This window comes from Vigna unguiculata, chromosome 5, assembly GCF_004118075.2.
Source record: "Vigna unguiculata cultivar IT97K-499-35 chromosome 5, ASM411807v1, whole genome shotgun sequence".
Classification (NCBI taxonomy): Eukaryota; Viridiplantae; Streptophyta; class Magnoliopsida; order Fabales; family Fabaceae; genus Vigna; species Vigna unguiculata.
This window is the reverse complement of record NC_040283.1, coordinates 46,957,158-46,983,263: the sequence shown is the minus strand read 5'-3', so window position 1 is coordinate 46,983,263 and position 26,106 is coordinate 46,957,158. Positions and strand designations below refer to the sequence as shown.

General features: G+C 29.2%; 1 protein-coding gene and 1 pseudogene across 1 annotated transcript; one reads left to right on the top strand and one right to left on the bottom strand.

The window, feature by feature from the left end:
* Positions 1-585: 585 nt before the first annotated feature.
* Positions 586-3,640, bottom strand: LOC114184496 (annotated as a pseudogene).
* Positions 3,641-12,242: 8,602 nt separating this feature from the next.
* LOC114186105 lies at positions 12,243-13,137 on the top strand. Its single transcript, XM_028074127.1, has 3 exons — positions 12,243-12,320; positions 12,408-12,766; positions 12,848-13,137. Exons 1-3 carry the CDS (start codon positions 12,305-12,307, stop codon positions 12,980-12,982), a joined length of 510 nt encoding a protein of 169 aa, XP_027929928.1. The 5' UTR covers positions 12,243-12,304; the 3' UTR covers positions 12,983-13,137.
* Positions 13,138-26,106: the final 12,969 nt, after the last annotated feature.

Sequence of the window (26,106 nt, the reverse complement as noted above, 5' to 3'; positions counted from 1 at the left end):
CTGAGTTGCATTGAAGAGAGGTGGACATTCAGATAGGAAGTGGGAATTAGCGAAGTGTGGTGATTAGAGTGAAGGAATGAAGAATGTTTGGATGCAAAGATAGGAGTATCGTAGTGATGGCTGTAGAGAATAGACACTCTCGGAAGACATAAAAAGTGCAGTCTAGGACAGTGTCGCACATGGACACAAGACAAAGTGTTTGCTGCTATAAATATTACTTGGATCCCACACTAGCACGTCAGAGCTCAGAAAATATATATTCCATTCATAAATATTAATTAACACTTGACATTTATAATTGATTTAGTATATTGAAAATCCAATATCTTCGTTCATTGATGTTTTGATATTTTATCTTTATTCTAAAATTATTGTTATTTTACAAATTTTAAATTTCATTTCAGTTAAGATAACTAAATTAAACCTTTATCAGAAATAATTTTGGAATGAAAAGAGTGATATAATATATAAAATTTATTTTCACTTGTTAATTAGCATGGTTTTTATCAAATTCAATTAAATGGAGTGGTACATATATCTGAATAATCAAGAAGAAAAATATTTTCACATTATTTCATCCTGCTTAAAGGCGAAAATAGATACATAAAATGATTATAGGTAGAACTTATGTTCTATCGAAAACTACATTTTAATTTTTCACCTAATTTTACAATGTCTTTCGCCTAAACTAGGCATAACCTAAGTTTAAAACTTCAATGAACCGAAGAGTTATTAACAGAGTGAGTGAGGGGAGTATAACACATCAGGGTATTGAAATTAACTCTGAATCCAGATCACAGCGAAACTCTGAACTTAAAGAAGCAGAACTGCATAATGCAATATCCTCGTATTATGAAGGAATGATCCCGTGAAAGGATCTTGTCTTCTGAACATTGGATCCTTTGTGGAGTTCTCAAACCCCATCGAGAAAAGAAAGTATATTGCCCAAATTGCTATCCTTTGAGCTATCTCCTCCTTTTCCACTAATGGAATTGAAATGCCTGATAACTTCGCAGTCACTATAGCACTGGAATAGCAGTGAATAAAGTTAGCATGATCATCAATTATTACAGTAACCTTTTTGTTTTAAAAAATAGTAAAAATTACTTTTAAAAAATAGTAAAAATTACTTTTAAAAAATAAAACCAGATGAAAGGGGGGTCTACAAGATTTAGATAACAAAATTCCAGGGAGACATGATACAGAAAAAAAGTTATCCAGAAGCCATCTGTACCGTCATGTTGCCTGCCACCAAACGGATAACCTGGTCCAGAAGATATCCCTAAAAAAATAGCATTCAATTTCACAATATGTACCTAAAATATGCACATGTAGACTTGACCCCTAAGTGAAGAAATGGAAAATGAAGACAAAACATAATCTTGTTGAACTAACAACTTTGAAAAAAAAAAAAAAAAAATACTTCCCGTGGCTGATTGTGTAAATGAAGGTTCTTGAAACAAGTATCACATTTTCGTAAAACATATTCATATTTGAGTCAACCAGTAGAATAGAATTTCAGATTCAGAATTCCTTTTCAATCTCTATTTCCTTTCCTCTCACATTATCTCAAGTTCTCAAATTCTGATAGTATTGATACAGGAGAGAAAAAGCAGCTTCTCTAATGAATTGAATGTAAAGAAAATCATTTAGTTTCCTTTCAATTGAATTTCCTGATCAAATTCTTGCAAAAGATCACACTCCTCTTGATTCCTACATATTTTACGTCAAACTTCACCGGTGAAAATTATAATTTGTGACGGGCTCCACCCCATTGGCGTTGTCTAGCTCTCCTCTTCCTCCCATCGTTTTTCTCCTTTTCCTATCTCCTCTCCGTTTATACATCTCATAACTGATCTGCCTATCAGCTGCCATTTTCCTTACCTTCTCCGAGATCTCTGCCGCGAACCGCCTGTTATATAATTTCCTCAAACCACACATAAGTTTTACAAAAGTATCTGGATGTGGCATTAAATCCTTATCCATCATGTCTATACAGAACGAACAAGCCTCTTTCACATGTCCTTTTGAAAAGAGTGCATGAATCCAGATTGTCCATGCATTCACATTTAGCTGACACCCTTTAGAACTTGTGATACAATCCCAAGCATCTTTGGCCATTTCAAGCCTCTCAGCTCTTAGAAGAGAATTCATCAGATCCTTCAGGGTACCATATTGAGGAGCAGTAAAAAGCCCTCTTCCAACCATCTCTTTAAAATACTGACATGCTTCAACCAGGCACCCTTGCTCAAGAAAACCATTAATCATGATGACAAAGGTGTCAATGCCAGGACTGAGCCCATTGGGTTCCATTTCATTCCAAAGCCGAACACCTTCCTTGACCTCTCCCAACTTGCAAGCCAACCTAATAACTATATTATAGATGCTAAGATCCGGAGGACAACCAATCTTCTGCATCTCATTCACCAGTTCCTTGCATTCTTCCAACTCCTCCTTCTTCTCATGGGCCACCATGATATGCTGATAAATAATCTGATTTGGTGAATGCCCTTGCTGTATCATCTCATCCAAAAGCTCATACCCTCTTTTTATTTTTCCCCACTTACAAAATGCACTGATTAATGTGGAATATGTGACAACATCGGCCTGACAACCACTTCTCTGCATCTCAACAAATACCCGCGTAGCCTCCTCCAACCTTCCATGTTTACGAAGTGACTGGATCAAAACTGTGTAGGACGTTGCATTTGGTTCACAACCCTTCCTCCTCATCTCTTTCAAAAGATCATAAGAATCCCCCATTTTCCCGGCCTGAGCATAACCACCGAGTAAGCTATTATAAACCACAATATCCGGCTCAATGCCCGCTTCATTCATCTGAACCAACACATGCTTGGCCTCCATAACATTCCCTTCCTTACACCAACCATATAACAATGAAGTAAAATGCTGCACACTCGGTTTCCACCGATACCTCGTGTCCTCAAACAGCGAAACTGCCTCTTTAACACTTCCATTCTTGCATAAAGCATCCAACAAACACCCAAAAACATATTCATCCGGTTCACACCCGTACTTAGGCATCTCATCAAACACTTCAACCGCCTCCTGAAACATCCTTGAGGAGGCAAACCTTCTCATCAGAATAACAAACACTTGCTGCGTAATCAACTCAGGATTCTCCAGCCTCATTTCCTCAATCAATTGCCCAAACAGCACCAAACTGACGCATCCTACCCAAAATCTTAATCATTGCCTTGTATGCATCCTCATCATGTCGATGACCAGATTGCTTAGAGGCCCAGGAATAGAACCTATACGCCAAATTCCCGGCATCACCACATCGATTCAACACACGCTCAGTCAATCCGGGCCTCACAACAACTCCAGATTCTCTGAGAGCAAGTTCCAATTTGGGAACCCTGGAATGGTACTTTCGTAATATTCTATAAACCTTTTCCACATCAGAATCAAACTCGTCATGACTTTGATCGGTTGGGTGGTTTACTGAAATCTCTTGCAGGCGAATGAGGCCAAATTGGTTTGTTAAGCCATTGTTGGTGTTGCTGTCAAACGTTGACCTTTTAGAATTGCAATGTTCGGGTAACTGTGAAGAGGTTTGGGAAGAACTTAGCTCAGAAGTAGTACAGAAAAAAATGGGACGTGTTCCCGGGTGTGATTACCAAGTATTTTTCTTGTTAGGAAGGGGACCAAACCATGTTTTCTGAAGAAACGCTTCGAAAATCTGTGCATGTCCTTAGATGGTTTTGCCTAAGCTCGATTTCAAAATCTTCAATTTTCTTGAAATGTTTTTTTTTTTTTTCGACTAGACACGAACTTCAAAGGTTGGTCTATTGTAAGTTGTGAGGGGTTGATTAGGGAATAGGTGGGGTGAACGACTTTATTGTAACGTTGTGAAGGATGCAGAACTTCACTTTGTCTTCCTTATTTTATTTTCAAATTTATTTAAAAATTGATATAAAAAAATAAATAAATATAAGATCATGTTAAATATATCTATATCTATACGTAGAGATTTTTTTTTTATAATTATTTATTTCTAATATATTTTTTACAATATAATTATTTATTTATTTTCTAAAATTTAACAGTTATTTTTATATATTTTTTATAAAATTATTCTAATAATTATCTTCATTCTTTTATTTATTAATAATTATTTTTTTATTTTTTTATTTTATTTTTAATAAATATAAATTTACATTTGAGAGATCCGTTTTGTGTTTATAATTATAATTATTTACTTTTTCTTATATATAAAAAAATTTTCTCGTTTTGTATTCACAGTTATTTATTCTTAATATATCTTTTATTATATAATTATTTATTTTCATAAAGATTACTACATATTTTTTATAAAATTATTTTATTTTATTTTTTATTTATTAATAATTACTTTTTATTTTTATTTTATTTTTATTTTAATAAATATAAATTTATTTTATATACTAACATAACAATATTATAATATCATAAACTACTAATATAATATCACATATTCATAACAATATTATAATATCATGAACTACTAATATAATATCACGTATTTATGAAAATAAAATAAAGAACTATAACAATATTATAATATCATGAACTACTAATATAATATCACGTATTTATGAAAATAAAATAAAGAACTTATTTAAGCTAATTAAAAATAATGTGCTACTATATTTAATTGTTTTAAATTCTTTTAAGAAAATGAATATAAAAAGTTTAGAATTACGACGTATCCCTTTCTATACTTTATATTCTGTCCTTATATTCTATACTTTTTTGGCATTCTGATACTTGTTATTCCAATTACAATATTTTGTCCTTATAAATTTAATCGGTATCAACAAAGCAACGAAATTGAATATAACTTAGAAGATTGATATTGATATTAATTTTGAATATAAAGTGAGATTGATATTGATTTTGAACATACAATTAAAATAACAAAAACTAAAAATCTATTTTTAAATTAATATTAGTTCAATTATATTTAATAAATTAAAATTAATTTTATCGAACTGAATAACTCTCACTGTATACTGTTTGTTATTATTAACTATTCTTCTTCATATGGCTGAATTTAATGTCTTCGAATAAAGTCTTATAAGTGTTTTATGAATTAAGAATAAGAAGAAATTTTGATAAATACTCTATATTGCGGTTCTTTTTCAATAGTTGTTTTTAAATTAAAATATTACTTTTAACTTGATATTTTAAAAAAGTTAAGATAACCATTTCTTTTTTCTAATTATATCCTTAATTTAATTAACATAAAAATAACAATAATTTATTTATAACTATCTATAAAGATTATTGTTTTTGATAAGTGTTCAATTACCGTGTACACATTTTACTATCTTTATCCTTATTAACAAAAATTATTATCCTTTAAACTTTGTTTATAACTATTTGTAACTATATATAATAAAGAGTATATATTGTAACATCTCGTTTTCATAGTTTTTAAACTATTAAACAAAACATTTAAATTTTAATAATTCAGAAGCAGATGATGACGTATGCCAGTATAGTATAATACAGTTATCCTCAAAATAACCATACATACACTGATCAATACATACTGCCCATACACTACTAAAAGGTTACAAAACATCCGATCAGCTAAGCAAAGAAAAAGGGGTACATTTACTACTAGAATGCCTAACATAATCATCTCCTGTCCCGGAGGGGTGTATCCTCACCTGCACCTATATTTGCTCACGCCATTTAATATGGATGATCATTGCAAAAACAGAAGACACAAGGAACACACATCATACAAGAAGGGTAAGCTAACTTAAACCAAAAGTAATTCATACAATTGTTACACTTAGGCAGAAAATAGGATTTATCATGCAACTTATCAAAATCATTCAATCAATCCCAACAACACACCACACACCATTATAGACTCGATATCCGGATTATGTAAGTGGCATTGGAGCTCTTGGTGACTTGCACTTGAGATGGTTCCCAAACTCTGCAGAGTTTTAGGCACAAGGGGTATTCACCCAACCACTCTCAAGGTAAATCCCATCACTTCTATGACGGATCGGATTCATAGACCAGGACCTCCTGCTACTCCCCCCGACGTAATCCATCATACTCTATTTGAGTCTTAGTGGTTACTAGGAGCAGGATGCCACCAATCTGAGTCCTCATGCCCTTACATTTACTAAAAACATAATCCTTAGGATTTCCCTTGAAATCCTAACTCCAACATATTCCCATTCACATCAAAATTCACACTCAATTCCATCACACAGTCTAACATGCATAAAGATCACATACAAGATCAACCAATCATCTTAAAGCAATCAATATAGCATCATGTAAGCAAAACAGTGAGAAAACTAACTTCTGAAGGGAATCTCGCTTAGGCTAGAGAGTCTCGCCTAAGCTAAAGAGTTTATCTCGCTTAGGCGAGTTGATCTCGCCTGGGCGAGACATCATACAGTGGCAATTTAAAAATCCTGGGCGAACTCTCGCTCAGGCTAAACTGGCTCGCCTAGACGAGATGTTATCTCGCTCAGGCGACTCCAGCTCGCCTAGGCGAGATTTCGCGCAGTGACAGGGGTGATCTTCTGGTATTTTCGCTCAGGCGAGAGCAACTCGCCTAGGCGAAACTACTAGGAAATCCTCCCTATTCTTCACATGCAAGCTCGATCAGAATCATCCCCCACTCGAATTCACACACCAGCAGTCTCAAACACTAATTAAAAAAGTAATTATGTAATTACATCACTCACGAACACAATTCACATCAAAATGAATTAAAGAGTCAGCTTCCCTTACCTATTATTGAGTTAAAGCTTGGGTGAAGACAACCTAGGAGAGGGGAGCAGAATTCCTCAGTCCAACCTATGAGAATTCATCATCCAATCACACAAAAAGGATGAGCACTGGTTTATACTCTGAATGGAAACAGAATTTTGAGTTGAATTTCGAAATCAGACTTTAAGCTGCAAGAAAGACTTACCTAGGAGATGAGAGGCTATGAGTGGAGGCAGCAGAAGGCTCAGGCGTGGCTTCCTCTCCAGGACCTGATCAAGAGAAGGATTGGTGAGGCAACAACAAGAATTCAGAGAAAGACAGAGGAAAGAGCTGAGTTTTTCAGAGGAAATGAGAGGGAGAGGGTTGGACTTTTGTGTTTAGGAAAAGAGGGGTGTTACATATATAGAGAGGAAGTAAATGCTCAATAACCATTTTTAAGGATATACATTTTATTATCGACTTTATTTTTAATAATAAAAATTATTTTATTTTTAAATTTTATTTATAATTAAATTTTAAAAATATATTTTTTAATCATAAAAAAATACGTGTACACACAGGACACATTTAAAGAAAAAATATCGTGACATATAGATAAAACATTAAAATAAGATAAAAACTGAAAGAAATAGATGTAATTACATTTATAAATAACAAATGAATTTTTATAAACCTTTAAACAACACCATGAAAGGAAGTATGATCAAGGAAATTGAACTAAAAATTAGGAGATAAATTTAATTTAAAAAATAATCATGAATAAAATTCGTTAATATTTTATGGTTAAGATTTATTAGTTACAAACAAAATAGAACTTGTTAAAAATTGAAAAACCAACATAAACACATGCCCATGACTTAACAAAAAAAAAATGTAATTGACGCACAAAATTTTCTCCATTATAAATAATCATGGCCATCCTCATTTTCTTTTGCTCTGGATAACATTTCTTGTGCTTAATTATGAGGAAGCATTTGAGTAAGTATATTTCTTCATTTCTTTCTTAACCTGTTTCCTAATCTATTTATTAGGATTTTTCGCAATATTTTAGTTAATTTTGTGTGCAGGATACGTCTCTGCTGAGGTCTCTGAGGTCTCTGAGGAAATTGAATATCTCTCTACGCAATTGGTACAAGATTTGGAATGCCTCTTTGAGGATTTGGAATCCTTCTTTGTGGATTTGGAAAGGCTCTTTGAGGATTGGGAATTCGCCTATAAGAGATTGGAATGTGTCTCTAAGGGATTGGAATACAATGCCAGAATAAATCAACTCGAAGAAGAGCTTGTTGCGAAACGGGACAAGATTTCTGTCTTGGAGAGAGTAATGCTGGATATAAAAATATTTATACAAAAAATACAAAGGTATCTGAGTATTTTTATTTTTGTTCAACTGGGTATACAAATATTTTGATATTTTGATTCTTTTGTTTTTTAATTTTTTTTATTGTTTTAACTATTTATATCTTTGTTTATATCCTTAGATCCTTGAGGATGAAGATGCTGATAAGATAAGAGAATAAAAGAAGGTCTAGATGTCTCAATTTTCAATATAAAAGAAGAGATGAAGAAGATAAAAGAAGCTTGAGATGTTTCAAGCTTCAAATTCAAAATAGTACTACATGCCTATGTTATCCTATGGTTTATCATATATATTTTTAATTAGTAAATTTGAATTTTGTTTTTTGAAGAAAAAAAATATAAACGTTTTTCCCTCTTTTGACATTATTTCATTTACTTAATCTTTTCTTAAATTTAATGATTATTGTAGCCTCCTTTTAACAACAAATTATAGAGGTTTTTATTGATAAGATTAATAATTTGAGATTTTTTTTTCCACCCCTCATTCATAGGATTTAAAACATTTTAATAACACATAACAAAAAATAAAACACTTTCATTACTAAAAATTTGATTCTTAACATGGTCATTACTATTTTCATAAGTTGTTTTAATAAAACATTCAAATAGTTTGTCATTAAAATTATTAATGGAGTCCGTTTTAATCTTCTTTAAACTAAATTTAAAATAATTTCATATGTAGTGGATGTTAACGGTAAAAAATCATAACTTATTTTTAAAAATGATTATTTAATATTTTTAAAAATTCATTTAGTAATTGTCCACAAAATCATAACTTTCTTAAAGTTAAAATAAATATAAAAAATATCACTAAAAATAAAGAAAAGGAAATTTATATAGAAATAAGTTATATTAAAATATTTAATTTAAAAAAAATAAAGGTTGTATTTGGACACTAAAAACAAAAACGAATCTCACTATGTAATTAATTAACAATCTCAGCATTATTATTAAATATAACAATGTTAAGTTGTCTCTTGTAAATAAAATCACTAAATTTAGGCACCCTAAAAGAATTATATAAAAAAAAACATTGGTACACATATCCACTGTAATTAATTAACAATTTCAACATTTGAGATAAGAAATTATAGTCCTGACTATAGGTTAAAAAAATTAACATTTGAGATCATAGTAAAAGAAAATATAAATATATTACCATGTCTGGCAAATAAAAAACTATGAAAAGTTAAACAGTTAATTTTTAATCAGTATATTGGAAACATAATCAAATTCTACCTTTACATCGTGTTAGACAAACAAGTTTTAAATAATCTTGCAAACAAGAATCAATTGAAACATTAATAATAAGTGTCTTTGCTTTCTCTTCGTGAAAACATGTCAACGACTAATTGAAAAACTGATTTCATTGTATTTCATAATATCTTTGATATTTTGCAAATTTTAATAATTAAAAAAATTGTTTTAATCCCACAAATTTGAATATAAAAAATGATTAAAAATATATTTTTTAGTTTTATATGGATCAGTAAGTTGATCTACTTAACCTACCAATACGTAATGAGTTGAATCGGGTTAGGCTTACTTCGACAGCCGTAACCATGACATAGTCCAGATGAATCATCGACTCTGATCTTAATGTGATGATTTACCATTAGTTTATGTCAATATAAATATACAAGCTAACACACGTAATTTAGGAGTGAATCAAGATAACTAATCCCTGTTGAATCTCCTATAATCAAGTGCCCAACGAACCGGAGGGGCGAAGCAGAGGCCTTGTGAGAGACAAAGGACACTCAAAATTTGTCATGTTATACATTTTCTCAAACAAAGTGATAGGCTAAGGCAATATGTTTCATTCGAGAGTGGAAGATATGATTAACACTTAGATTTGTAGCACCAAGATTGTCACAATATTTAACCAGATTGGTTGTTGGCGTGTGACCAAGTTCTGTGAATAAGGAAAGGACCCAAAGTAGCTCACTAGCCATGTCAACTGAGGCTTTATACTCAATCTTTGTCGATGATCGAGCAATAGAACGTTGTTTTTTCCAAGAGATGGGAGTGTTGTCGAGATACAACAAGTAACCAGTGGTGGAAATATAATCATCCTTGTCACCTGCCCATTCTGCATCCGAGTAGGCATGAAAGGTCAGAGGGGCATTTGTCGAGATGAAGACTCCTTTGTCACAAGAGCCCACCAAATATCGGAGCACTCTTTTGAGGGCAGACCAATGTGTCGTTCTTGGGTGCTGCATGATTTATGCAAGTTTATTGGTGCTAAAGGCGATGTTTGGGCGTGTAAGGACTCAAGTATTGAAGACTTTTAAGAGTGCTCGGTACTCAATTGGGAAAGGCAGGAGATTACCCGAATCCTTGAGTAATGGAGCACTTGCAGATAGGGACTGGATGTTGGTTTCGTATCTACCATGTCTAATTTATGTAGAAGATCAGTGATATATTTCCTTTGTGAAAGAAACATGCCTACAGGGGAAGGAATCACTTGAGAAATAGTTGAGACAACCAAAATCTTTAAACGAACAACGAGTGTGACAATTAACAATGAGTTTGGACAACTCTACATAAGAATTCGAACAATGTCAACACATTAACACACAATGTCAACAAGTGGCAACACATAAACACACACAATATTATTTGTTGTATCTTTAAATTTTAAACTTTTGCTAACTAACATTATATTTATTAATTTTTAAAATTTTGGAATCAAACTGTATTTAAATTTGAAAGGGCAACAAAATCTAATTTTTCATAAAAATTTAGGAATTGAATACATATTTAACCCCTTAAATCTTAAATACAAAGGGAGATTGGTATTGATTTTTGAAGATACGGTTAAAATAATAAAAACTAAAAATGTATTTTTAAATTAATGTTGGTTCAATTATATCCAATAAATAAAAATTAATTTTATTGAACTGAATTACAATTATATGTAAATTGTTTGTTATTATTAATTATTCTTCTCCATATTAAATTTTAAAAAAATTAAAATAATATAAACTTATTTCATAATTAATATAAATCATCCTATACATTATGCCGTTGTCAATCTATACGGTGTCAAAATAAAGAACAAAATTTGAACATAATCTAGGAAAATAGAAACCAAACTAAACAAATTAGATTAAAACTGAAACAAAACGGTATTTAAACCAATTTTAAATATAAAAGGGAGATTGATATTAATTTCTAAGATACAGTTAAAATAATAAAAACTAAAAATCTATTTTTAAATTAATATGAGTTCAATTATATTTAATAAATTAAAAATAATTTTATCGAACTGAAGTATTAACTATTATTCTTCGCATTGCTGAATTTAATGTCCTAAAATAAAGTCTTACAAGTGTTTTGTGAATTAAGAATAAGAAGAAACTTTGTTAAATGCTCTTGCGGTTTTTTTTTAATTGTTGTTTTTCTAATTATATCTCTAATTTGATTAACATAAAAATAACAATTAATTATCTATACCTATCTATAAAAATATATAAAAATGATTGTTTTCTGCAAGTGTTCAATAACTGTGATTGTTTTTGGTAAGTGTTCAATAACTGTGTACACATTTTATTATCTTTATCCTTATTAACAAAAATTACTATCCTTTAAATTTTGTTTATAATTATTTTTAACCATATATAAAGACAAAGTAAATGGTCAATAACCATTTTTAAGTGTACACATTTTACTATCGATTTTATTTTTATTAATAAAAATTGTTTTATCTTTTAAATTTTTTGTATGATTAAATTTTAAAAAAACATATTTTTTAAATTATAAAAAAAGTGTACACAAGACACATATAAAGAGAAAATATCGTAATATATAGATAAAAGATTCAAATAACATAAAAATGGAAAGAAATATATGTAATCACATTAAAAATAACAAATGAATTTTGATAAACCTTTAAAAAACACCATGAAAGGAAGTATGGTAAAGGGAATTGAACTACAAAATATGAGATAAACTTAATTCAAAAAATAATCATGAATAAAATTGGTTATTATTTGATGGGAAAATTGATTAGTTACTAACAGAATAGAACTTGTTAAAAATTGAAAAAAAAAAAAAACCATAAACAGCGGCCCATGACATAAAAAGAAAATAAAAAACCTAATTGACACACTCAAAATTTTCTCCATTATAAATAATCATGGTCATCCTCCTTTTCTTTTGCTCTGGATAACATTTCTTGTGCTTAATTATGAGGAAGCATTTGAGTAAGTATATTTCTTCATTTCTTTTTTAACCTGTTTCCTAATCTCTATTAGAATTTTTCGCAATATTTTAGTTAATTTTGTGTGCAGGAGAGAATTCCGATATGGAGAGAAAAGAAAAAGAAAAGAAGAAAGCCAAACAGCCTTCAGTGATTGATAGAATTGAAATCCAGGAGTTGGAATGCCTCTCTCAGGACTTGGAATACATCTCTAAGCAATTGGGATACGAATTGAAAGACTTCTCCGAGAAATTGGAACGAGTCTCTAAGGGATTGGAATACGAATCTAAGGTATTGGAAGACTTCTCTAAGAGATCGAAATACAATGTCAGAATAAATCAACTTGATGTTGAAGCAGAGCTTGCGAAAGCAGATAGAGAACAGGACAAGATCTCTCACATGAACAGAGTATTGATGAATATAAAATCATTTATACCAAAAATGACAAAGGTATCATTTGATTTTTGTTGATTCTTTTGTTTTGTTGAGTTGTTTCTTATTTTTTATTGTTTTAACTATTTATATCCTTAGATCCTTGAGGATAAGGACGCTGGTAAGAGGATAGAAGAACGTCAAGATGTCTCCAGTTTCAAGATAAAAGAGGAGAGGGAGGAAATAAAAGAAGGTAAAGATGTCTCAAATTTCAAGATAAAAGAGGAGACATAGAAGATAAAAGAAGGTTAAGATAATCTCAAGTTCAATAAGTCTTTGTTATTCTGCATCTTATATTTTTAGCATTTATTGTTCTTCTTTGTTATTCTGATGTTTTGTTAGAACTGATATTTTTTATTTGGGTATGTTATCTATTTAAACAAAGTTAAAATTAATATAAATTTAAAAATCTATTATGAAAAGAACGTAACGAATAAAAGAAGGACACTAAGAGTAGTATAGAGCAAGTTACTGAAGAAAAAAAAAAGGATTTGTAATTATATAAAATAATTTCATTGCTTAAAAATAATACAGCGCGTTAAAAATAATAATAATACATCGTGTTAGTAAATTGCTAATTTCTACCAACAAAACTCAATAGTAATGTTGTGTATAAAAAATGGTAAAATAATAAAAAAAGTAGTGTGGTTTTATATTAATGTGTATGTATAACGGTAAGATTTTAGCAAATAGACATAATCATTAATAAAATCAATTTGTATTCTTATATAAAATTAATATGATTTATTAATTTATAATTTTTAATCTTCTAAAATTAATTTTAATCTTATAAAATTCATATGATTTTTTATTCATTTATAATTAAAAATAAAAAATACTTATAAATAAAAAATATTCACTTATAAACTTATAAAATAATTAAAAATAAAAAATACTTATAATGGAAAATATTCATCTTATAAACTTATAAAATAATTAAAAATTAAAAATACTTATAATAAATAATATTCATGTTGTAAAGTTAATGAATAATTAAAAATTGAAAATACTTATAATGAAAAATATTCATCTTGTAAATTTATAAAATAATTAAAAATGAAAATTACTTATAATGAAAAATATTTATCGTAAAATAATTAAAAATAAAAAATACTTACAATGAAAAATAATTTTTAATTATTTTATAAGTTATAATGAAAAATACTTACAATGAAAAATATTCATCACATGATCCTGATACAACAATAATGATAGACAAATTAAAGGTAGATAAAAATAGGAAGCAAATTGTTACACAGTATAAAGAATTAAATACATAATATTTATGATTAATGTGTTAATGAATATGCACAAAATCCTGCCCACCATAAGTACTTCGATTCTATTTTCTGGGATCATCATCATGAAGAGTTAACAAAGGGATAGAAAAAAAAAAGGCTTGGAACACCAAAAACAATAAAAAAAAATTATTTTGAAACATAAAAAGCGAGTAAGTAATTTGTAAGATATGTGCACCAAAAATTAGAAAAATGAGAAAAATAAGAAAATGGAGAAATGGCCATTCAATGGTAATGTCTTAGAAAGATACAATGCGAAAATGCCTATGTTTTTAATTAATGAGTTTTAGGTATAATATATACTTTTTATGTATAGAGTATGATATTTATTTCTAAACTGGAGAGAAATGTTTTGTCTACTTAATTGCTTTTAATATATAATTAACTATTATAACACACTGAATCATTTGTCTATTTTGGTAAAACATTTTAGCTAGACTATATAGATTTAACAAAATTATTTTATCCTTTTTTGAGATGGAATTTACGTTTTATCCTCTCTTTTTTAACACTCTCAAAATAATAACAAAAATCCTAGTATCCAAACCTACTAATGTTACACCTTCTAAAGCGTTGGTTTAATGTTACTTTCTTATTATTGTTTTAATTATCCATTTTGTATGAAATGTTATTTCTACTAAAATTTGTAATTATTTTAAATGATAATAAAAAAAATTTGATTACACAAATATTACCTGAAATTTAAATTATGTAAAAAATTAGGTTATAGAAAAAGTAAAATAAAGTTAAAGTATGTATTATCTAATGTTAAGATTTAAATAGTTTGTTGAATGTGAAAGCATCATTTAAAATTATATATATATATATATATATATATATATATATATATATATATATATATATATATATATATATATATATATATATAAGACTATTTATCTTTTTAATAATTATATTACTCCTAAAACTATTATCTCTAGAAGTAAATATCAAAGGGTTGATGAAATGTTACAAGAACATTTAGAAAAATTTGTGAGAACAATAGAATCTAATGTTGGAACTTTTCTTTTTGGTCTTTTTGTTTTAGATGTCTTTTTGTCTGGCCAGACCCAAAAGGAAAGGCTTATGAAACTTTAATGGGCTTTAGTTTAGACCCTAATCTAAAAAAAATTAAAAAACTGATGATAACCTAGTTGAGAGAAGCATAAACGTAGAGAAAACGTCTACTTCACGGTACATACAAGGGGTTACTTTTTGCAACCTCTTTTTCGCAATGCATGTCTCTTTTATTTATTTTTATATTTAGGAAAGTAAATATTTTCCAAATATAAAAAGTATTATGCATATCGAAGTTAAATTTCAGATTTAATTTTATATGCATTTAAATTATAGTAATTATGTAATTTATACAATAGTTTTAAGGAATAAAACAGTTCAAAAAATATGAATGGATATATTCGATATAAACCTAGCTTCTTCGTAGACAAAGAGCTACTATGTATTTTTCTGTATGTACGTTTCTTACTTCTAAGATAAAAATAAAATAAAAGTAACGATAAAAATTAAACATGAAAGAAAATCAATCTCTATGGCATGTTTATTTTAAGTTAAATTACCTTTTTGGTCCTTTTATTTATCAAAAAATTTTAGTTTGGTCTTTAAGTTCTTTATTTATCTCATTTTTTTAAAAATTGGTTAATTTAGTCGTTATTGTTAGTTTAACTAGACGATATTAAAATAAAGACCAAATTAAAACAACGAAAATTTTGAAGACCAAACTGAAATCACTTGACAAACAGAAGGATTAAAAACCTAAGTTAACCTTTTATTTAACATTCGGATAAATAAAAATAAGAGTCCTAATCCTTCACTATTCAACTGATATAAAGGAGTAAAAAGAGAGAATCAGTACAAAAATCATTTCATTCTCGAGAAAATAGAATCGTTTCATTCTGGAAAAGTAAAAAGGGAACCATTTTCTTATGGCGAAAAAATCCATACAATTTGTAGCTAGGCAGAATCTTTTGAAGAAGTAGCTGATACGGCCATTGCAGGAAAAAAAAGGTATTCAATTTTCAGTGGGGTGCCAACATGTGTTAATCTGCAATATTCATCATAAAAAAATGCAGAGACGAAGTGTTTTTCTTTCACTCGAAGAACAAAATTACATGAGATAGTCATGTTTCATTTTTTGTGCTTTTTCATCTCTTGAAAAGCAAAGTTGAAAGATACAGTGATACAGTGACACTGTGACACGCATGTGCAAGTTATGTAGAATTTGAAGAGTTGTTGTAAGTTTGAACCATCTTTTTGCATTGCTGACCAAGTAGGATTCTAGACAGTAGTAGAATTGTTATGCTTCTTCTTCATTCTTTTAAGCTTTGCTTCCCTCAAAATGAGAATATAACTTTAGCCTTTTATGCTGCATAAATCAAAGTGGCGCATAATGTTTCATTGCAATCATTCTCAGCATAAGTACCCTTCTCCAAAAGGATCGATGCCTTCATATCACAAAATACAAAACACAAAAACACTTTCTACTGCTTTAGGACAGAAAATTTTTCTGTCTAAATAATGTATATATATATATATATATTACCTATGTTCTAATGGTCCCCTTTGGGGCGTCTCATTTTCTTATCAGTTATGAAAATAGAAGACCCTGATGATTTATACAATGTATCTATATGTATAAAGCATAAAACTTTTGAATTTTGTCAGTGTTTTAAAAAAAAGGGCATCAGATTGCAAAGGAAAGCACTGTGAAGATCGACATGGTGGATAAGATCGACATGGTAACTTGATTCTGTAGTATTATAGTTCATCATTTATGACCCCAGTATCATTACATTAAATATGAATTAAAGAAGGCATGATGATGACATCTTGTGTGAAGTGTAATTGTTTAGTGTGTATGAAACAATAGAAAATTTAATGAGGTTTAAAATGAAGATTTTGTGGAGGATGAATTGATGATACATGATATCATCTTTTTGATTGATCTTTGATGAGAATGAAAATCAAACTGTTCTGTTATATCTTTCCATGGTGTGAAATATCAACCATGAATTATGCTAGAATGTTGTCTAAAGGGTTTTTATATAAAAGATTGATTGAATATATCGGATCGGATCGTTGTTCAATATAAAAGATATTTTTGAATATTTTATATATAATATAAATAAGACTAATAACTTACAATTTAGTTTTTGTAAAACTAAGATCAATTTAAACAATTAAATAAATAACAGAAGACTTATATAAATTAAAAGAGAAGTTTCAAATTTTAAATTTTTATCTATACTTATTATCTTATTTATTATATAAATTTTTAACTTAATGTAAATTCAAGCATAAGTATTTTATTTTCCAGTGACAGATTATTTATGTCATTTAATATTTATAATTTACTATAGTTATTATTGTATGTATCTCAATAATAATTCTTAAACCTAAAATATATAAGAATTGTGGTTGCATCATGAATAACCATATATCAAGAAACTTGGAAATGATAGATACGTCGTCACAAAAGTGAAAACAAAAATTTTATATTTTTTCATCAGTTAAGTAAAATAGGTTTGAGTACTGAAATAAAAATTATACTTTTGTAAAAGTTAAAAGAACTTTTAATCATACCATAAAGATGAAAAAAAAAAGAAACCAAATCAATTACTGTCCTTTTGGTTCAGATTGGTGATTAACCAATTAACAAAATCAAATTGATTAGTTGGCATCATTGAAAATAATCCAATCTAATGACATTTGGTGTGTAAAAATAAGTTAAACTAGTTCGTTTTCTTAAAGTAAGTAACGTTTATAATTTTCAAATATAAGTATGTTAAAAAATTCCATAACACATGTATATAATTAAAAAACTAAATTTTAACTAACTAAAATTGTAAAACAAAATTGAGAACTCATGAAAGATTTAACAAAAAAAATATATATATGTGTGTGTGTGTGTTCTGTATATATTTTAAGGCAAATTTATGAAATATTCATACTCTAGGTCATGTGAAGTGGGTTTAAGTGGGATTAACATGTCATAATACTTAGCTCGCGTTACACTTTTCATCATGTACGTCCAAAATTGTCATCCCAATAAAATTTAGTATTTTAAGTTTTAAAATTTTGGATTAAAGCTAACTTATAAATTACAAGTTTATTATATTTAGCAATTCATTATTATACATAATATTAAAATTTTATCTAATGGTTGGATTCATTACCATTAATAAACATTTTCTTTATAATCATTCTATTTATATAATATAATGGATTAAATATGTTTTTAATCTCTGAACTTTGATACGAAATTGACATTTTTATATAATTATAAATTTGATAATTTTAATTCTTAAACTTTAAAATTGATGAATATAATTACTTTAACCCAATTATGTTAAATGTTTTTTTATGTGTCAAATGTATTTTTCAACCGACTTTGAAGTGTAAAAACACGTCAAACATGTAACTAACTTAAATGGTAACACGAAACATGTTTGATACGTCAACAAAATTTAACGTAATTGAGTTGAAATAACTATATACATTCATTTTTTAAAGTTTGAGAACCAAAATGTATCAAAGTTTTAGACAAATACAAATTTTAGTTTCACGTCAAAGTCCATAGGTTAAAAACATATTTAATCCTAATATAATTTTTTATCCGATAATTGAATTCATAACTATTAATAAAGAATTTTTTTATAATTCTTTGAAAAATATTTTTAGTGTATATACTTTATTATTAATTTTACTCTTATTTTAATATAAAATATTTTTTTTTAATTCAATTAATCTATCTCTAATAAAAATATTTTTGTACTAAAATATAATAATTTAGAATTTGTTACGTTCTCAAATTTATATCTCTTTCTTTTATATTACTTTTTCAATTAATTTTTGTTAAAGTATGACACTATTGATTTGGCTAACTTTTAATGTCATAAGCTTAATGTTATTATTATTGTTTGTTAAATATTCACGAAAGTTTTTTTTATTATTAAAGTTGATCGTGTTTTTTAAGATACATTATCAACTGTATTTTTTATTATTAAAGTTGATCGTGTTATTTTGCATCTAAAGTTAGTTTTGAACTTTTATGTTTTTGGGCCTAGTATGAAACATATTTTTTTTCTTCAATTCATGTCAACTAAGATAACTTTAGCCGGTGCCAATTAAAAATTAACTTGTAAATAAATTTAAAATAATTTATTTAAAAAATGATTACAAATTAATCTGTGTATAAATTTGTTTTATATTTTAAAAACATAAGTTTAACAGTATTTTCTACTAATCAAAGTGATTTGATTTGGTTTCAATCCTTATTATTGTAAAGGGAAGAAACAGAGTATCGTCCATGAATATCGTGTTTGTTTGTTTAGATAATATTAGAAATAATGGACTAACGACCAATGACCTACAACTAGAAATAATTCTGATCCTATATGGGATCTTGAGTCCATTTTATTACATCTAAATTATGATTAGAACATTAATTGGAGTGACACAATCACAATCATGACATGACCAATTCTATTATTAATAAAAGTTAAGGATGTATGTACATTGAAGAGAGAGAATCTTTGTTTCCCTGATCTTACATTGACTTAATTGACTTAATTTAGAACCAAATCACGTTTAGCTACACATAAGTATCATCAAATTCAAAGCAGGCTAGGCCACTTTAAAAACAATCGTACGTGGTAAAAAGTAATTGATTTGGGTGAAGACCAATTTTTGGTCTTCCATTGTGGAAGATCATCTTTTTGGGACGGAAAGCAATTTTCAAGCCACGAACCTTGACTCACAAAACACTCTTTCATCTACACCAACTCACTCATACGTTGTTTTCATTTAATAGCTTTTACCTTTAGCCACCACCTTCTTTCTTACTATTATCATCAGTTTTACCTATTAGAGTTGCTTTCTAAGGTTTCAAAGCAACAATACAAACTACATCCTTTGAACACAATAACTGTAGGATAAGTGTTTTTATAAGGATCAAACACCTATCTCCAACATTCAATTTGTCTTTAAATTCTCCTCGTACAAATTTTCACTGTTCAATCTCTCCTTTCTCTCGTTCGTTCACCTAGCTTTCTCTCTTTCGTTCTCCTTCTCTCCTTTCCCGTTCGATTGTCAGGACGATCGGAGTACCTGTCTATAAGGAGTTCAAGTCTGTTTGGATAAGTGCGATTAATACTGTAATAAATGCGAAATAAAAGTCCTCACCAACTTACCTTGTACTCCTATTTATAGTTTTTGACATGGATCCGTGATTAGGGTTTTCTTAATCATGACTAAATTACTTTTTAAACTTGATTACTGACTTGTATTACCTTAATTTACTTTTAGCTTATTGATTTAGTTTTGGTGCAGCCGTCCGATCGGAGGGGCGTGCGTCGTGACGGATATCCCCATAATTGTGTTATGACGACAAAATTTTACTAGAATGAACAGCGGAGGCCGTTCGATCGTGAGTTCTCTTAAATCACTCCGGAGAAATTACCACGTCAACAACTCAAAGGATTGTCTGCCATTATCTGCCTGTAGTAGGCCCTTCAACCACTTATCCTTGAACTGCCTGACCGATTGTCTAGCTGGAGATGTCGATAGGCCATACATTACAATAAGATAGAGTAGGTGGGTTTAAACGAAGAAATTAGCATGGAAGAGGATGAGAGGAGTTGAAAGGTGAAGGGTGTTTTTCTTGCAAGGAAGAAAGAGACGAAGAAGAGTAGTGTGAAGGTGGATCCCATTAGTTATGATGCACACACACACACATTCCTGGTACTATAGCGGCGCATGAGGCAATTATTCACATAAAAGCAAACAAAAAAGGTGAGTACACTAAGAAGTATCAAAAAGACAGGGTGATGGGTGCAATCAATGAAAGGGAGAATAAGAGAAAGAAAGAGAAAACGAAAAGCCCAAAAAAAAGGTTGTGGGAATGAGTCGAAGGTAGGAAAAACTAGCAATAGTGGGGATCATAAGTGATCTTATCAATGATGGTAATATAATACTAGATAAAAGGAATGGGTATAGGGTGGGGTCTCCACGCCACAAACTCAAACTTCAGGATATGTATCAAACTTAAATGCTTTGCAGACTCTTCTTACAAAACGTGCAACAAAATATTAACACATTCTCCCAATTCATCGAATGCTCCACCACCACCACCAGCCTCTCACGCATGCAAAACCAAACATCTTACAAAATTTATTTTGACAACAAATGCTTATGTATAATTATTCTGAACTTGTTCATACTCATATCCAACTATGAAGCAGCCACCTAGCAAAGTAAAGTGGCAAAGGTAATGAAAGCGAGATTGAAAGCCGCGTTGTGTGGACAACTACAAGACACGAGAGGTTCAAAAGATGGTTTTGATATATGAGCTAGCTCACTCACTCACTCACTGCTAACTTTTTCTACCCTTTTTCTTCAATCAAACACTTATTGTCAGATTCCCTTTTTCATATATATGATATTATCAGAAACAGTGCAATGACACGGTAAATAAATTCATATTTGGTTCATACATGATTATATTTACTGAACCCAACTGAAGTTGTTGCTGGGTTTTTATGCGGACCAATGATTTAACTTTTTATAAGGTAGGTGCTAATTTTGTGTCCTTGTTTTTTGTTTTGCAGAATATGAATAGATACCTTGTCGAATGGACACGATTAATGGTTGGCATTGAATAGAATGGGTTTAGGAGGAGGAATTTACAACATGTACCATGTGACACATACAAATGAAGCAATCTCCTCTTTACACTTATTTTACCTTTTTTGTTGTCTTCAAAGGCTAAGATGTTGTTGTCCCATGATCACACTTGGGTGTGGTGTGGACCACTCTCATCAATTTATTCTTAATCAATTCAGGAATGCATTCTTAACACATATGTTTCCATGAATCCGGTTCTTCAAATTAAAGGACTTTCAAGGACAGAAAACGATTGTCCGAAACTAAAAACCCCCAAAAACAAAATAACCTAAACAAAAAAATCTGTCCTTTACAAAGGACTCAACTCAACTCAGTGTAACCTCTTAACATCTGATAAATGTTTAACTATAGCAATATTTAACTTTTTTTTAAATTTAATAATTTATGTGTTTTAATCATAATAAATTTATATACTTAAACATATTTTATTTATGGGATTTGTGAATTAAAATATTAAAAAAGAAGACTAAAAAATGGTCTGCTATTCATCCTAAAAAGATAAATGAATCACACTGGTTAAACTATGTGATGAGAGTGAGTCGCATGATAAGACTGCACCCACTGAGTCTTCGAATTAATTCTCTCTCATCCAACGGACAAGGCAAAGCATCATTACCAGTACGATTATGATGGGACATTTTGAAGCGATATCTCGCCATCACCATCCGTTCCTCCGAAATCAACGGTTCCTCGTTCCTTCTGCTTCTGATGTCGCAGATATCGTGACACTTGATCTTGTGGTTCGTGCAACACCGGATTGAACCGCATGCACCCTGATGATTCCATCCGTACAAAAAAAAGAGAGAGAAGAGATTGTTAATCTTATCACTTGGTTTTTCTATAGAATTCTTATTTTATATTATAATATATTTTACTCACATATTATTTATCCAACATAAAAATGTCTTTTTGTGAAAATAGGACTGGAGATAATTCATTCCAACATAATATTTAGCATGAGCCTTTACTACTGTTTTTAATGTTGTTCATAGGTGGGTTTGGTTTTAAGAGAAAATGAAAATTTAACCTCAATTTTACTCACAATTCTTTTGCAACACTTTATTTTAAAAATGGAAAAAAAAATTATAAAAAATACTTTATTTTATCTGCAACTTTACGCGTAATGTTGTCATTTATAAATATGTACGTGGAAGGTTATAACATTTAAGAACTTAATCCCATCTTCAAACAAATTAAAATCCAATTATATTAAGAACTGTACCGGGCTGAGTTAAAAAACATGAACCAATATATTCAATTGTGCGTGTTGGATTTTCTTACCGTTGAATTGAGTGAATGAAAACCTTACAAGTTTTATCAAAAGTAAAATTAATCAACACTATATTTGTGTGTATTAATAACCGTATATTGTGAATTGAGAGACAGAACAAAATCTGTTAGTAGACTAGACCATTTTATAATTTTTTATGTAATAAGTCCTATTAAACATGCTAAGGGTCTATTTAGTTAGACTCATACACTATTAAAATAAAAAGAATAAAAAAATCTCTAAAAAAACAAATTGCTAAATATTGTCTTGAACAAAATCTAATCTGCTGTAAAGATTACCAAATGATAATTTTGCACATGCAGATGCAATTAAACAATGTAGGGTTGGCTGAAGATAGGGTGGAAGAAAATTTGGCCAAATTATAGCTTATTTTAACTTAAACCGTGGCTGTTATACAACCACCAAAGCACAAAAAAGGCAAATAATTGAGCATCCTTTTCAAATAATTGAATCATTTTGTATTTTTTCGAACTAGAATTATTGTTTAATCTTCTCTAGTGATATCTGAATAATAACAGTTACTGAGAAAATAAATGTTACCAGACACATCAAGTCTTCAAAGCTGAAAAACAACAATTTCAAATTCCACACACGTATTTTTTTGAAAATGCCATCAACTTTATTTAGAAATAGTTTTTACTTAAGAATGTCCCATAAATGGTGTCAAGTTGGAAAATTGTACATATGAGTAGAAATGTAGCTTGAAACTCAGCAATTTTAGTACGTAAAGTTACATAGTTTGCTTTTAGTCAATTTGTGATACTATTTATCGAAAATATGCATAACTCATTCTTGTGTATATATAGCTAATGAATTAGCAGTTTTTTTAGGAGTGTGAAATAAAAAAGGTGCATTTGAATGAGTTTTTATGGTGATTGTTTTGAAACCTTGGTTTTGGAACAAGAATAAGATTCTGACGTAAATGGTTATGGTGATTCATTAACAGCTTGACACAGAGAGAGTTGTTGTGGTACAGTAGTTGGTTGTAGAAGGTAGCACACGTGAAGGCCTATGCCTCATGCATCAAAACCTTGACAAATGTCTCAACCTGAAACGGAAAAGGAAACAGAGTCTTCACATTCACATATATATCCAACACCAACAACAACGCCACACACAACTTTTCTTCCTGTGTCCACTGCACTCTGCATATGCTGCAAACTCTTTTCTCAATGAAATAAAATGTCTTCTTCTTACTTATGAGAGTGTGATTCAGGAAAATGAAGCAAGGGTTTTCAGAACATGCAAACAGATCAAACAAACACGAATACTCAACTTGTGAATATTATATTACAACCCCGAAAAAGAACTGCATCGAAAACTGTCTCAGGAGACATGTGAATATTTTTCTGTATGTAAAAGCCACCATGCATTGGCGCATTGCGAAATTACGTCTTTTCAGAATCGATATTATCAACGATGATGTAATTTCTGAAACCTTTAAATTATTTTTAACGATAACGCAACTTCACTGTAACCCAATAGTTGGAAATCACCTTTTTTTAGTTACAAACATAATATATATTTGAAAATTATTTATTTATTTTTATAAATTTAAAGTATTAATATAATATATTTTTAATACTTAATAAAAAATAGCACTAAAAAAATTCGAACCTTTTCTCGATAGGTTTAGTTGTTTTAATGAATTATAGGTGCAGATTATAGGTGCAGAGATTAACGTTGTGGAGAATATATGAATTTAGAAGAAATTAAAATGTTTAGTATAAGGTATGATGAATTTTAAATATAGAAGCTATTGCAATCAGATGCACAACTGAGAAATTTATCGCTTAAATTTACTCACAATGTTCCGTGTACTTTCTGCTAATGTAGAGAAGACATATATAGTACGAGGAAATGAGGTTTTTGTTTACTTATACATTTTAAACGTTACATTTTTCGGAAGCATTCCAAAGGTAAAATACTTTATTAATATAGTAAAATTTACCTTTATTTTATTTTCACGTTAAACTATTTTTTTTAGATATTTATATTTTTTAATTGAGTTACAAAATTCAGCGAAATAATTGTTATATTATTATGTGATCTTATTTATTTATCATAATATGTTAATTTGAAGGTTGAAGTTTGTTTTATAATTAAGGGGATATTGTGATTAATTGAGAACACTTTTATCATTATAGATGATAATATAAAAAACATACAAAAGCATAACTATCTCGTTATTAAATCCGAAATCATAACTATATCATTATTAAATATGTTTTCACTAAAAAGTCACATATCTGTTGTGCAATATGAATATGATTTTTTAAATGATTTCAAATTTTTTACCCGAGAGACGAACAAAGTGGAGAAACAGCGTGTCTATATTAATAAAAAAAATTAGATAACAAAAACTTAATCAGAAAATATAAAATTTAAATACCTAATAATTTAAAAAAAAATAAATTAAAAGCATTTAAATTTATAAATTACTTCAAAACTAGTTAAGTTACTTCAAATCTAAAACGTAATACACATCTTAGTTGTTATACACGAAAATAGTGTCAATTTATGTCTTAATAATTGCATTTTTGTTTGTATACGTGATAACAATAAGAATTGAAAATATCATAAGTATTGTTATGATTTTCTTTAAATGATATTTAAAAAGTCACAAATCACATTCAAAATATAATAAATCATCTTAATTTCATATTCAAATACAATGTTGGCAAAATTAAAGACAGTTGTATCCTAAATAATTCCTTTATCATTAAACAAAAAGAAAAAGCAACAAAAGTAGTTCTCCTTTGAGCTGTTAAGTTCAGACTCGAGACAGTTTTGTTCTCTTTTTTATTTCCAAGCATTATTTATCATGAAAAATGAAGAAAAGAGAACACACCCTAAACTTTTTGTCAGATTTAGAATAGACAAAACAAATCCCTATGGTAATAGATACAAATCGAACGGCAAGGAGAGGGTGATGTGTAGGAGTGACGGTTGAGTAGCAGCACAGGGAATCGCATTCATTCACAATTCTGAAATGATCATCGTATAGGGATATGTGAACGGAGAGAGAGTGAAAGAGAGAGAGAGTGCAGAACAGAACAGAACAGAGG